The 14,944-nt window shown below is 41.8% G+C and overlaps 1 protein-coding gene across 1 annotated transcript; it reads left to right on the plus strand.

Moving 5' to 3' along the window:
* The first annotated feature begins 13,722 nt into the window (after positions 1-13,722).
* LOC110108727 (oleosin 1-like) lies at positions 13,723-14,636 on the plus strand. The gene has a single exon (XM_020839486.2). It carries the CDS (start codon positions 13,815-13,817, stop codon positions 14,301-14,303), a length of 489 nt encoding a protein of 162 aa, XP_020695145.1. The 5' UTR covers positions 13,723-13,814; the 3' UTR covers positions 14,304-14,636.
* The last annotated feature ends 308 nt before the right edge of the window (positions 14,637-14,944 follow it).

Genomic DNA, 14,944 nt, shown 5'->3' on the forward strand with positions numbered 1-14,944 from the left:
AATAATATAATATTATTAAACTAAAATTTCTTACAAAAGTATACACAAGTCATATGAGTCATGTGATATAGAAAAGTGTACATAAATGTTGTTGTGTTGTCTATAGGCAATCACATGAAAGCATTTTTTTCTGCAACTTCATCAAGTTTTGATGATGAAAATAATTATGTACAACTTTAAAAATACAAAATCAAAATTGAATACAATTATGTAGGCATGGTTTCTTAAAGAATGAAATTTTGATGTTTTATACATCTATGTATAATACCGAGAACACAAAAACTATACAATTGTGTGTAACATTTGTTTTTCACTTTCATAAAATTTTAGTGTTGTGCACAATTGAGCACAATTTTAAATAAAATGAAATGAATTATGGATGTGCATAGCTGCGTATAAGTATTTGACAACTTTTTTGCATATTGAAGTGCTCATAATTGTGTGCAAATCTTATGTTGGGAATAAAATCATACAACAAACACAAATAAGAAAGATAAATATAGGTAAAAGAAAGAATTCTAGGATTTAAAGCTGAAAAGCTCAAATTTGAGAAGAAATCACGGAGTCACATCATACCAAAAAATGTAATAAAAATTGGGAGAAATTATGCAGACTCTTTTCTTTCTTACTCTCTCTTTGTATCTATTCACTATTACACCATTCTCTACACATAATAGGCAAAGAGACACATAACTTACATCAAGGAACACAACCCTTCAAGTTAAGCAAGAAAAAATAGAAAAAAAAATAAAACTACACAACCCAATTCGTAGCTTCGCGACACAAGGTTTGGAGCACCGCAACGCTCCACTCACTATCTCTAACCAACCTAAGTGTATATTGCTGCAACGCCTAAGTATACAACATTGCAATGTTGTACGGTTAATTGAGGCCTACTTACAACCCTTCCGGTGAACTTGATAGACATAACTGAGTTGTGGGTCAACGATACAACTTAATTGATTCACACAATCATATTCCACATAGAAACTAACATATTAATCAAGCAAAACCATGATTTGACATTACTATTTACAAATGCTTACGGGCAACTTCATTCAATTTTGATATACACAATTATATTATATACAACATAAAAAACTCAAACTTATACATATAAATAGTTGTGTTGTGTTTATATAACATCTTTTTTTTTTTGTTTTTTTGCACAATTATATAACATGTTTTTTTTTTGGCACAATTATATATACTTAGAATAAGTAAAAAAATAGATTTGTGCATAAATTTGTAACGATATGTTTGGCCACTTCTTTATTTATTGTAGTGTACACATTTGTGTATGTATTTGAAAATACAAAAATATGATTATGCGCAATAACATACATGTGTTTTAGGCTTCTAGCAACTTCCTTCGTTATTGTTGATGTACATGAATTTATATAAATTTGAAGACACAAAAGGATGAATTTACGCATCCATACACATATTTTTGGCAACTTATTTAATTATTGGTGATGTCAATAGTCATGTACAGACTTAAAAATACTTGATGCATATTTATATTCTATTTATATATAATGTTGTCAGCAAATTTGAAAAAAAAAGAAAAAGAAAAAAAAGAACAATAAATGATGAGAAATAATTTGAGGTTGTAGAAGAATGAGTAATAATAGCAAGGAGAAACAAGCAAGAAGATAAAACATGGTGGAATGATCTAGTGATAATGATGGCATAACTCTAGTTCTTCCACCCCTTTACCATCACCCAAATATCATATCTTTTGAAAAGCCATAACATGTTTTGTGTTGTACACAAGAATATATGCCTTTATAATGGTATCTTAGGGGTTGCATATTGATATGCATAACTATTTGTTAATTTATTCTCTGATATATACATAAAAGGTTTCCACCAATTAAACTTTGTCTCTTATCACTTATTATCTAGTTTTATAAGTTGACTTCTTCGTAGGATAACTTTGGTCATAATACACTAACATTTTTTCTAAAAATGTGTGCAAAATATAACTCGATCTCCTTAGATAAAATCCTTCACTATCGCCATGGGGAAACAGAGTTTTGTAGTTTACACTTATTGTTAGGAAACATGTCAATGCAACCATCTTCTGATGCCAATGTTAACATCTAACATTTGTTAATGACTAATGTTGAACCTATGCTAGATAGATATGCTCAACACCAAGCTACTTGATTGACCATTTTTCTCCATGTTAGGATAAATTCAACATTGACAACCTTCTTCATGGATATTTCACATTGATCAAATACTGAGATTTAATGTTAACTTTCCAGCTTGTTTGATAGTTTGAAATGTTGGAAGAGCAACAAGCTAATTGCTCATTTGTAGCGTGAATTTTGTTGTCCCTTACTATTCAATATCCTAATGTTTATGTTAGTCAAATGTATATGACCAAAACTAGCCTTCCAACTCCATTTCTCCTTCTTCCAATTAGAAGAACAACGAATCATGCCACCCTCTATTTGCTAACTTTCAATGTCCATCATCATTCGTTGTCTAATTTGTGCTAATGACAAATTTTGTATATTTTCTAAATGACAATAATATTGTTTGTCTCTAGGAAACCTACTCTCAAATCGTGTCAAAAGAAAGAATAAGTCAACCACCCTTCATCAAATGATTTTTGGTTTCCCTTATCATTCATCATCCATCATCCCTCATAATTCATCAATTAACATCTCCCCTCATTCGTCATCTAAGTACTGCCAACAATGAATGTCTAACATCTAACAAGCATTGATGGATGATTTCAAAATTCTAGGTTGTTCTTGTAATATCAGTTTTTGCTCCAGGTTCGTCCGGGACGAAGTTGGATCGTCCGGGACGATCGGTACAGGTTGTGCAGAAAATCAGTTTTGGTTGTATGATTCGTCGGGACGAAAATTGGATCGTCTGGACGAAAATTCTCCCGTGAACCCTTCGCCAGGGACGATATGTCATTTTTTCGTCTGGACGGAATTCCTCTCTTCATGGATCGTCCGGTACGAAGCTCGTTCGTCCGGGACGATCAGTCTGGATATATATAGAAATGAGATATTTTGAAGAGAGAGAAAAAGCTGAGGAGAGAGAAAAACGAAGGAAAAAGTGGAAAAGCTGATTTTCGGAAGACGCGGAGCCGTTTTCGCCCGAAGTGGCTGTTGAGGAAATTGCTGTGCTCGAAGTAAGGCACATTCCGCCTTTCTCAATTTTCAGAACCGTCATGTTTGGCGGTATATTCTGTCCGGATTTCGTTTTCGTTAATGATTTTTGTCCGTATCTGTTGATTGGCTCAGTTTTTACCGCGTAACTTTCTGTATATTGTTGACGTGCCGAGTGTGCACATTTTGGTTATTTTCTGAAGATTTTCGTCCGGGTATTTTTGATTCGACTGTGTTTTTAGTCGACCAGATTTTTCTGTGAAATTGGAATTTATCTGTGCAGTAGAATAAATGTTCTGAAATGTTGATATCTGTATTCTGTGCGAATTCGGTAAATTTTCTTTGCAGGAATTTTTGTGTAAATTCCGTATACTGCCGTTGTGCTGCCCGATTTTTGGGTAATTTCTGAATTGTCCGTATTTCTTCTGAATTGAAATGCTATGTGTATAAGCTATAAAAAGGGAGTTATAAGGGGCCTGAATCCTATGAGATTCAGTTAGTGAAACGGGAAATCTGCAATGAGATCAAATCTGATGTCTGTTCTGTTCCGGATCCGATGAATTCTGTTTTGGTGCTATAAGCACATCTGTTTTGGTGCCGTGAGCACAAAGGGAGACATAAGGGGCCTGGATCCTATGAGATTCAGTCAGTGTCTGGGAAGGGAGGCATAAGGGGCCGGAATCCATAGAGATTCCGTCAGTGTCAGGGCATTTAGCTATATGTATCTGTACTATTTTCTGTATCTGTTCTGTTCTGTACGAAATTGTGATTATGATATGATATGATCCGTACGATTCTGATTTCTGATTCTGACTCTGTTGATTTGTTCTGTTCTGATACGATCTGTACGACTATGATGTGATTTGATACATGTCCGTAAGTTTTGATTTCCAATTCTGTTCCGATTTCTGATCTGATTTCTGTCCGATGAATTTGGTTCTGTTTTCTGAGAATTTAGATTGGTGGTTTGTTGCTTTGCTGAGCTGTTGAGCTCACCCTTGCTTTCTGGTGGTTTTCAGGTTCTGGGAAGGGCAAGGAAGTTCAGGACTAGGTTTCAGAGTCTGATCAGATTAGGTACTTTTGTACTTTTGATTTTTGTACAGTCATGGCTTTTCTGTTCTGTCTTTCTTTCTGTTGAAAGCCATGTACTGTTCTGTAGATGATTATTTTGAGGAAATGAAAAGATAGATGTTTTGTTCCGCTGCATTTGATGTTTTTAGTAGCTCTGTTGTTCTGTGTGCTTCTGTTGAGTTAAGAATTTGAAAGATCAGTTCAGTAACCTAATCCAAAGCCAGATCCTGGTTAAGAAAGGTCTCTCGTCGCGATCCGGCTCGGGCGGGATCCGTCCCCGTCGGGTCGGGTCGTGACAGTTCTAACTCCCATTTTATTAGGAAAATGGCTATGCAAATTGCCATTTATTGTCCAACTTTTAGTGTCCCTCATCAATTTTATGAAGATCGACATTTGATGAATGTTGACTTATAAAGCTAAACTTTTAGCTATGTCATCCTATTACCCTAATGTCAGAATAACTACATAGACAACCACCCTCTATTGCCTTAGTTCTAACATGCCACATCTTCCATTATTTGATGTCTCAATAAATAACTAACATGTAATGTAGCAACCTAAACTCTTAACTATTGAGATATTATTCGCTTTTGCCTAAGGGTCTCACAGTTTTGTTCTGCCAGTATAACTTCACTGGAGGGCATTCATCCCAATATTTCTCCTAAATGAACATGCATAACTTTGAAGTTTTTGAAATGAAATTTCAACCATTACATCAAAAGGCGTCTCGATGTTTAAGAGTTTAACTTTTTTTTACTTAAGGGTTTTACAATCTCCCCCACTTAAGTAACTGACGTCATTGTCAACATCTTTATCCCAAAATCATCCACCAAGCATATATGATTCTAGAGATGGCCCCTACAAGTTCAAGTGGCGAGTCTAGCCACATAACACTTTGCCCCATACAATGTTCAACATAGCACTTTGTCTTATATGACACGTAGTTATCATCTTCCATTTGGTGTAATGCTATGATATCATTTGTAACAGTTCAAACTCTTAACTATTTAGATATTATTCGCTTTTGCCTAAGGGCCTCAAGGTTTTATCCTCTTAGTATAACTTCTCAGGAGGTCACACATCCAATGATTTCTTCGGTATAAGAACGCTTAATTGCGGAGTTTCTTAAATGAAATTCCAATAATTATACCAAAAGTTGTCTCAATGTTTAAGAGTTTAGCTTCTTTTACTTAAGGAGTTTCACATATAATAATCATCAACATTATTTCTAAATCCAACCTTCCAAGTTACTCAACCTGCACGCTTGTTTAAGAGAACAACCTAGTTAGGTATCATTTGTTGTATGGTTTTTGACATCCCTTGCCATTCATCATTAAATGTACTGTAATTGCTAATGCCATATAATAACTTTGTAAGTAGCCCTGTCTCCCCTAATGTTATGAGAATGATAAACCATCCATCACATGACACATGTTAATTGCAACCTATTACTCACTACCAATTATGAACTTTAACACTTAAAAATTCCTACCATCATCTAATTAGATGCCCTTCATAGTTCAAGTCTATTACAATGCTTTACTACCTTCTTTAATTATAAGAATGCCTTTTGTAATATTTAACTTACACAAGTTGAAAGTGCTAATTTATGCTTATATTATATCGAATACATTAATGTTGAATTCAAATTTATCCATGATTGATACTTGATCTTACAAACAATCAATCTCAAAAGGTAGGAAACTAAGAGCTTAAGCTGAGTATGGAAAGGAAAAAAAAAGACTTGAACAAACTAGGAAGAGCTAAGGGAAATCCTGAGAAATGCTCTACTAGATTAGTAATGTTATTGATACGTCATCATGAAATTATCTTGATCGGACACGATTCTCGAGGCAAAATCTACCCAGAAATTTCAAAAATTAAATTCATGAGCAGTTGAACTCCGATTTCAGCGAGCTTATAGTCAAACTGAGCGTCTCGGAAATACGAACACAACGACACCAAATTCGACCCAATCCGAGCCCAAATAGATCTGAATCATGGACCCGAAGCGCTGTTGGAAGGTTCAAACCGCAATTTGAGTTACCAAACGATCTCTGATTTTAACGAGCTTATACTCGAATAGAATGGCTCTACAAGAAAAATCCAACGAGCCCAAGATCACAGAATTCTGACATCATTAAGTTCTTCAAATGTCCAACAAATGATGCATGATCATAGGATTCAATATTGGCCGTCCATTCAACCACTTCCTATTCGCCCCTGATCTCACGCCTATTTACGATCTATGCCACTCTAGAAAATCTATAAATAGAGCCCTCATTCTTCACAAGGGGGGATCCAAATAAGAAGAGAAGAGGAGAAGAGAAGGAAGAGGAGGAGGAAGAAGCTCCTCCTCGACCATCGCCGGACCACCGTCGGAGCTCGTCGGACCACCGCCGGAGCCTCGCCAGACCACCGCCGGAGTTTCGCCGCACCACGACCTCAAGGCTCGACGTTCAGGCCCGACGTTCAGACCCGATGTTCTGCTAAAGGCCCGACATTCTGCTCAAGTTCCGACGTTCTGCTGAATGCCCAATATTCTGCTCAAGGCCCGACGTTCAGGCCCGATGTCTTCATCTGAGGCCCTCACCTTTACCAGAGGCCATTGTCTTCGCCAGATCATCATCAAAGGCTGTGTGCTCCACCATAACATCACATGAGGACCAGACTTCTGCCGGACCACTACTTGAGGCATTGAGCTCCACCAGGCCACCACCTGATGCCCACAGTTCTCCCAGAATACTACTGACTACGGTCCTTTCGACCTCCATCGCCTATTATGGTCCTTCCGGCCTCCATCAATAGACAACTCTGACCAAGGTCTCCTGCCGTTTACGGTCCTTTCGACCTCCGTCGCCTACTACGGTCCGTCCGACCTCCATCACCAGACAACGGTCTTTCTCACCCAGGTCTCTTGCCGACTACGATCCTTTCGACCTCCGTCGCCTACTACGGTCCGTCCGACCTCCATCACGAGACAACGGTCTTTCTGACCCAGGTCTCATGCCGACTACGGTCCTTTCGACCTCCGTCACCTACTATGGTCCTTCCGATCTCCATCAACAGACAACAGTCTTTCTGACCCCGGTCTCCTGCCAACTACGGTCCTTCAGACCTCCGTCACCTACTATGGTCCTTCTGACATCCATCAACAAACAAAGGTCTTTCTGACCTCGGTCTCCTGCCGACTACGGTCCTTCCGACCAAACAAACATATATATGTAACTCCTACTATGTAATGCAATCTATATGATGTATATTTGCTACATCAATACAAGCCCTTCTCTAAAGGAAGGGCCTCATTTGTAATCGACTGCAAATACTAGTGGATTCATTAAAACTGGGCCAGGCCATGTGGTTTTTCCCCCTTTTTAGGGGTTTCCACATAAAAACTCTGGTGTCTCTTATGAATGTTTCACCCCCTCTCTTATCTGCTTGTGTGCTGGATCTTCGTACAATGTTAAGACGTTAAATCATATATTTCTCTACCGCCGCGAATATTCCAGGACGCAATAGTTTGGCGCCGTCTGTGGGAACCTGGTTCCCAACTGGGGGGCAAATTTTTGCTCCAACCTCAAAAGATCGTTCATGTGAACCTCCTAACATCAGCTATTACAATATCAATTTCTTGGGATTTAGATCCGGACTAGGGGGGGGCAACCTTGACTACAATTTTAGTCAAGAAGATTCCTCTAAGGCTTCTAAAATCAAGATGATATGTCAGAAAAATCCCAGCAAATGCAAAGATACTTCCAATCAGTTATATGCTTTATACAGCCCCTTACCGGACATCTACTCCTTTGACAAGGTCTTAATCTCGACCTTAAAAAGGCAGTAACGGTCTAAAGATAGATCATTATTTACCCTTGATTAGGGATACACACGGCGTTTGCCCCCTCCCAATCAAGAAAAAATTGATCCCAGGGGGATCCGACTCGACCTCTTCCACGCAGGTTAACGTCGTCGAGCAAAGGCTCCGGCATACAACCTCGGATAGGTCTTACATCCTTGGTGAATTCTCTCGACCTCTTCCACATAGGTTAACATCGTCGAGTAAAGGCTCCGACATACAATCTCGGATAGGTCCTACATCCTTGGTGGATTCTCTCGACCTCTTATACACAGGTTAACATCCTCAAGCAGGGCTCTGACATACAACCTCGGAAAGGTCCTATATCCTTGGTGGATTCTCTCGACCTCTTCCACACAGGTTAACGTCGTCGAGCAAAGGCTATGACATACAACCTCGGATAAGTTTTACATCCTTGGTGGATTCTCTCGACCTCTTCCACACAGGTTAAAGTCGTCGAGCAAAGGCTCCGACATACAACCTCGGATAGGTCTTACATCCTTGGTGGATTCTCTCGACCTCTTCCATACTGGTTCACATCATCGAGCATGGCTCTGACATACAACCTCGGAAAGGTCCTACATCCTTGGTGGATTCTCTCGACCTCTTCCACACAGGTTAACATTGTCGAGCAAAGGCTCCGACATACAACCTCGGATAGGTCTTATACCTTTGGTGGATTCTCTCGACCTCTTCCATACAGGTTAACGTCATTGGGCAAAGGCTATGACATACAACCTCGGATAGGTCTTACTTCATTGGTGGATCCAATATCGGTTAACATCATCGAGCAAAGGCTCTGACAAATAACCTCGGATAGATTATACATCCTTGGTTAACGTCACCAGAATGTCATCAATGGACTTCTACACAAAGTTAAATTTCTACCTTATGTTGAATTTTCTCCTGTCGCTGAATTTTTGCCTTGTAGGACTTTCGACGGACTAATGCCCGACGTCAGACTTCTGCGTGCCGTCAGACTACTGGCCGTTGAGGGACTTTCGTAGGTCTTCTACCCGACTCAATTCTTCTACCCGACGTCAGACTTCTCCCTGTCGTCGAACTTCTGCTCGTCAGCGGACTTCTACTCATCGTCTGACTTCTGCCCGTCGACAAACTTTCATCGGTCTTCTGTCCGAGGCTGTATTTCTACCCGTCGCTGGACTTCTGCCCGTCGATGGACTTTCGTCGATCTTCTACCCAATGTCGAACTTCAGCATGCCGTCGGACTACTACCTGTCGATGGATTACTGGCCGTCGAGGGACTTTCGTCGGTCTTCTACCCGACTCAGTGCTTCTACCCGACGTCGGACTTCTCCTTATCGTCAGACTTCTGCTCGTCAGTGGACTTCTACTCGTCGTCGGACTTCTGTTCGTCAGCAGACTTCTATTCGTCGTCGGACTTCTGCTCGTCGATGAACTTTTGTCAGTCTTCTACCCGACCCAGTTTTTTTACCCGACGTCAGACTTCTACTCGTCAGCAGACTTCTACTCGTCGTCGGACTTTTACTTGTCAACAGAGTTCTACTCGTCGTCGGACTTCTGCTCGTCGACGTCAAACTTTTATCGATCTTCTACCCGACACAATACTTCTACCCAACGCCAAACTTTTACTCAACGTTGAACTATTAGACGTCGTCAAACTTCTGCCCGTCGATAACCAACACCGTACTTCTACTCGACGTCGGACTACTACCCGTCGGACTTCTGTCCGTCAATGGACTTTTGTCGGTCTTCTTCCCGACATCGTACTTCTACCAGACATGGAAGTTCTATCTACCGTCAGACTACAACCCGTCGTCGATTTTTTGCATATCAATAAGTTTTTGTACACCTACACGACGCTGGACTTATACTCATTGCGGGACTATCATCGGTCTTCTACTCGACGTCGAACTCTTGCATATCGATGGACATTCATCGGGCTTTTATATGCCGTTGAATTTCTATTCATCGACGTACTTCTCCAACCTTCGTCGGACTTCTGTCCGCTGTCAGCCTCCCAATCGATGCCGGATTTTTGCACTTCAACAGTATTTTCAACCTCCCTCCTTACAACGATCTCTCTAACCTCCATCTCCAACCAACTAACATCAGAACTCCGTAAGATCTCTCGATGAATAGAGGGAGAAAGGATTGATCTCCGGACTTCCTTGCAAAGAGAGGGGTCTCGGGCCTGGACAAGGCCAAGGGAAAGCCTCAATTGTAAGAATAGAGGGAGAAGGAGGGATCTCCGGACTTCCTTGCAAAGAGAGGGGCCTCGGGCCTGGACAACGCCGAGGGAAAGCCTCAATTGTAAGAATAGAGGGAGAATGAGGGATCTCCGGACTTCCTTGCAAATAGAGCGGCATTGGAAAATCAAGGAAATACATAAATTGTAAGGACAGAGGGAGAAGAAGAAAAGAGGAGAAGAAGAGGGAAAGAGCAATCTTTCTAAAGGCCCTAGGGGTCTATTTATACTTTTTGTGAGAGAAGGGGGGAAGTTTCTAGAGTTTTCTAGAATTTTTAAAAAAATTAAAATTTTCTGAAATTTTTTATGATTTTTTCAATTTTTTTAAATCCATGTGGGGCCCACTTTAATTAAAAAAAATTTTAAAAAAAATTGCATATTTCAGTTTAACAAAGACGTTGAAAAAAAAAAATTTACAGCCTCACAAGAGGCGCCTCACAAGAGGCGCCTCACGCGCCCCTCTAGCCCGCGCTAACGCGCGGGCTCTCGTCGATGGCAGCCGGCTGTCAAACGTTCCCGGGCCCTGATCTTCGTCCCGGACGGTCCGATTTGGACATTTTTGGGGTCCCCGAACACGTTTTTCAACATTTCGGACTCGAATTCGACAATTTCGGAGCTCAACGGGGCCTCTAACATTAAGTTTGTGCAAGTGTTCAACTTTTAGAACGCAATTTTTGCGATTCGGCCAGTGTAAAATTTCGGAATAAGTATTTTCAGACTCCTGGAGCTTTGACGTCTGAAAATAGGGGGGCAACTGATACGTCATCATGAAATTATCTTGATCGGACACGAATCTCGAGGCAAAATCTACCCGAAAATTTCAAAAATTAAATTCAGGAGCAGTTGATCTTTGATTTTAGCGAGCTTATAGTCAAACTGAGCATCTCGGAAATACAAAAACAACGACACCAAATTCGACCCAATCCGAGCCCAAATAGGATCGAATCATGGACCCGAAGCGCTGTTGGAAGGTTCAAACCGCAATTTGAGTTTCCAAACGGTCTTTGATTTTAACGAGCTTATACTCGAATCGAACGGCTCGGCGAGACGAATCCAACGAGCCCAAGATCACAGAATTCTGACATCATTAAGGCCTTCAAATGTCCAACAAACGGTGCATGATCATAGGATTCAATATCGGCCGTCCATTCGACCACTCCCTATTCGCCCCTGATCTCACACCTATTTACTAGCTATGCCACTCCAGAAAATCTATAAATAGAGCCCTCATTCTTTACAAGGGGGATCCAAAGCAAGAAGAGAAGAGGAGAGGAGAAGGAAGAGGAGGAGGAAGAAGCTCCTCCTCGACCATCGCCGGAACCTCGCCGGACCACCGTCGGAGCTCGACGGACCACTGCCGGAGCCTCGCCGGACCACCTCCGGAGTTTCGCCGCACCACGACCTCAAGGCCCGATGTTCAGGCCTAACATTCTGTTGAAGGCCCGACGTTCAAGCCCGACGTTTTGCTGAAGGCCCGACATTCTGCTCAAGGCCCGACATTCTGCTCAAGTCCCGATGTTCTGCTGAAGGCCCAACGTTCTGCTCAAGGCCCGACGTTTAGGCCCGACGTCTTCATCAGAGGCCCTTGCCTTCGTTAGATCATCATCAAAGGCTGTGTGCTCCACCAGTACATCACATGGGCCCAGATTTCCGCCGGACCACTACTTGAGGCCTTGAGCTCCACCAAGCCACCACATGATGCCCACAGTTCTCCTAGAATACTGCCGACTATGGTCCTTTCGACCTCCGTCGCCTACTATGGTCCTTCCGGCCTCCATCAACAGACAACGGTCTTTCTAACCAAGGTCTCCTGCCGACTACGGTCCTTTCGACCTTCGTCGCCTACTACGGTCCGTCTGACCTCCATCACCAGACAACAGTCTTTCTGACCCAGGTCTCCTGCCGACTACGGTCCTTTCGACCTCCGTAGCCTACTACGGTCCGTCCGACCTCCATCACCAGACAACGGTCTTTCTGACCCAGGTCTCCTACCGACTACGGTCCTTTCGATCTCCGTCGCCTACTATGGTCCTTCCGATCTCCATTAACAGACAACGATCTTTCTGACTTCGATCTCCTGCTGACTACGGTCCTTCAGACCTCCGTCTCCTACTATGGTCCTTCTGACATCCATCAACAAACAACGGTCTTTCTGACCCCGGTCTCCTGCTGACTACGGTCCTTCCGACCAAACAAACATGTATATGTAACTCCTACTATGTAATGCAATCTATATGATGTATATTTGCTACATCAATACAAGCCCTTCTCCAAAGGAAGGGCCTCATTTGTAATCGATTGCAAATACTAGTGGATTCATTAAAACTGGGCCAGGCCCCGTGGTTTTCTCCCTTTTTAGGGGTTTTCAACGTAAAAACTCTAGTGTCTCTTATGAATGTTTCACCCCTTCTCTTATTTGCTTGTGTGCTGGATCTTCGTACAATGTTAAGACGTTAAACCATATATTTCTCTTCTGCCGCGAATATTCCAGGACGCAACAGTTATAAAATAGAAAAAAATATTCAAAATGTGTATTTTCACAATTTATTTATAGGAATCAAATGACTACATAAAAAGCTACACAAAAATACAAGAAGGTACACTAATAAAAGAGACAATACATATTGTTTAAAACACATTTTACGTTATGGTAGCTACTTCATGTGATATTTCCACTTTGGCTAAGTGTTCATGGGTGAGTCGAGAAAAGCGAGTCCTTTGGATGGATCAAATTGGTTGAGTCTATGACAACCGGTCCTTTGGTTGCATTAACGACCTGTTGGGCACGGTTCTTAAGCCATTTCAATATGAAGGACAAGTAAAATTGAGGTGTGCCGTTTGCAAACTCACAATTGGTCTAGTGTGAAGAAGTGCATTTGTGTCTTCCCGTTGGATCAAAGAATGCCATTAATGGCATGTTGACTGGGCATGTTAACGAGTTGCTCTGAGAAGGCAACTCCACTTAGGAGAAGAATTCACAGAGCCTGGAGGGTCCTGATGGATTCAACCAGTATTGATCGAGTCTTTACTGCTAGTTTGCCAGGTCAGTGTTCCCGTTCTGAAACCTATTAAGCACATGTGAGATACCTGGATCCAATTAAAATATTTTTATTACTGTGATCTAGTTTTTTTTAGAATTAAATAACTACGTAAGTCGAAACTTACCTGTATCCATGATTTTATTAAAAAAAACGTGCAAGCAATGGGGTGGCGCCATGTGATTTTGGCCCTACTTCCGATTGAAATTTTCTTCAACAATCTGTCGTTTGCGAGCCATAGAAAAACGAGACCCGTGGCATCCTCCTGAAGCTCTCACGCTTCACTCTCACGCTTCACTCTCACGCTTCACACGTGTAATCACGCATGGGAATGTAAATAACCAAATCCCACACGTGTCGCCCTATTCCTTCAATTCCCTTAAATCCCCGACTGTCCTCCGCTCCGCACCTCATTAATCCCCTCTCCTTCAGTTTCCTTCAGCACCAACCATTCGCTGTCAACAGCTTTACGCTACCGACCAACCATGGCTGATCGGCAAAGTGGGAGTCGAACGATGGCAATTTTCCGTGACAACTCCGGCGTCGGTAGTGCGCTACTCAGATGGATCCAGGAACACGCGCCAACCTCGAGCCAGGTTGTGGGGTTCTTTTCTCTCGTCATCTCCGCCGCAATTCTTCTCATCCTCGCCGGATTGACGGTGAGTGGGGCTACGCTGGGTCTTATCGTGTTCGGGCCGCTGCTACTGATAACGAGCCCTGTGTGGGTTCCGGTGGGTGCGGTGGCGTTCGTGTTGCTTGCCGGAGCCGCGTCGGCGGTCGGTGCCGCCGTTGCGGCGGCGGCTGTGGCGACGTGGCTTTACCGGTACTTCACAGGTCGGCATCCGGTTGGATCGGATCGGATCGATTTCGCCCGGAGTCGGATCGTCGACACGGCGAGCCATGTGAAGGATTACGCTCGCGAGTATGGTGGGTATTTGCAGAGCCGGATCAAGGATGCTGCCCCTGGAGCTTAGGCGGGGTTCTCCGGATTGTGGTGGTTCGGGTATGGTAGGCGTCTCTCTGGTTGTTGGATTCTTGGTTCCTTTTTCTCCCGGTTTTATTTGTTGCTTTAGATTTTTTTTTCTTGCTGCGCTGTATAAGTAAATGCATGTCTTTTTAATGTTTCTGTTATCATAGCAGAAATTATCAAGTGCAGCTAAGTACGCAGTTCTTGTGTTTATGTGCGAGGTTTTAAATAAAATAGTTGTAAATGATGCAAAGAACCGTATAAGTTGCAATTATGTTATGTGTCGTAAAGTATAATTTGCTTGAAGATGCTATGGAACTAATTGTTTTGTAGTTATAAACCAGAACCTTTTACTTATCACTTTTCAAATGCCTTAAGAAGGGCAAAAATATATTCTTGAGAAATTCGGCCCATTGTGTGTTTCGGCGAGGGCTGAGTTGGGCAAGAATAGTCTGTTTGATTGACATTGAAAGAAAAGTAAAAAAAAAATCCGTCCAATTGGACTACCGTTCGAAATGGTATAGCACAATAGCATAAATTTATAGCTTTGTATTTAAAATAACATTGCTTTGAAGTCGGGGCCTTTCTATATTTCTCTAAATTTTGATCCTTTCGACTTCAACTGTGCTATGTGCTAATGGAATAAAG

This window comes from Dendrobium catenatum, unplaced genomic scaffold, assembly GCF_001605985.2.
Source record: "Dendrobium catenatum unplaced genomic scaffold, ASM160598v2 fragScaff_scaffold_621, whole genome shotgun sequence".
Lineage (NCBI taxonomy): Eukaryota > Viridiplantae > Streptophyta > Magnoliopsida > Asparagales > Orchidaceae > Dendrobium > Dendrobium catenatum.

Excerpts from the sequence above, each read along its gene's own strand:
- LOC110108727 (XM_020839486.2), top strand. The coding sequence starts at position 13,815 with ATGGCTGATCGGCAAAGTGGGAGTCGAACGATGGCAATTTTCCGTGAC.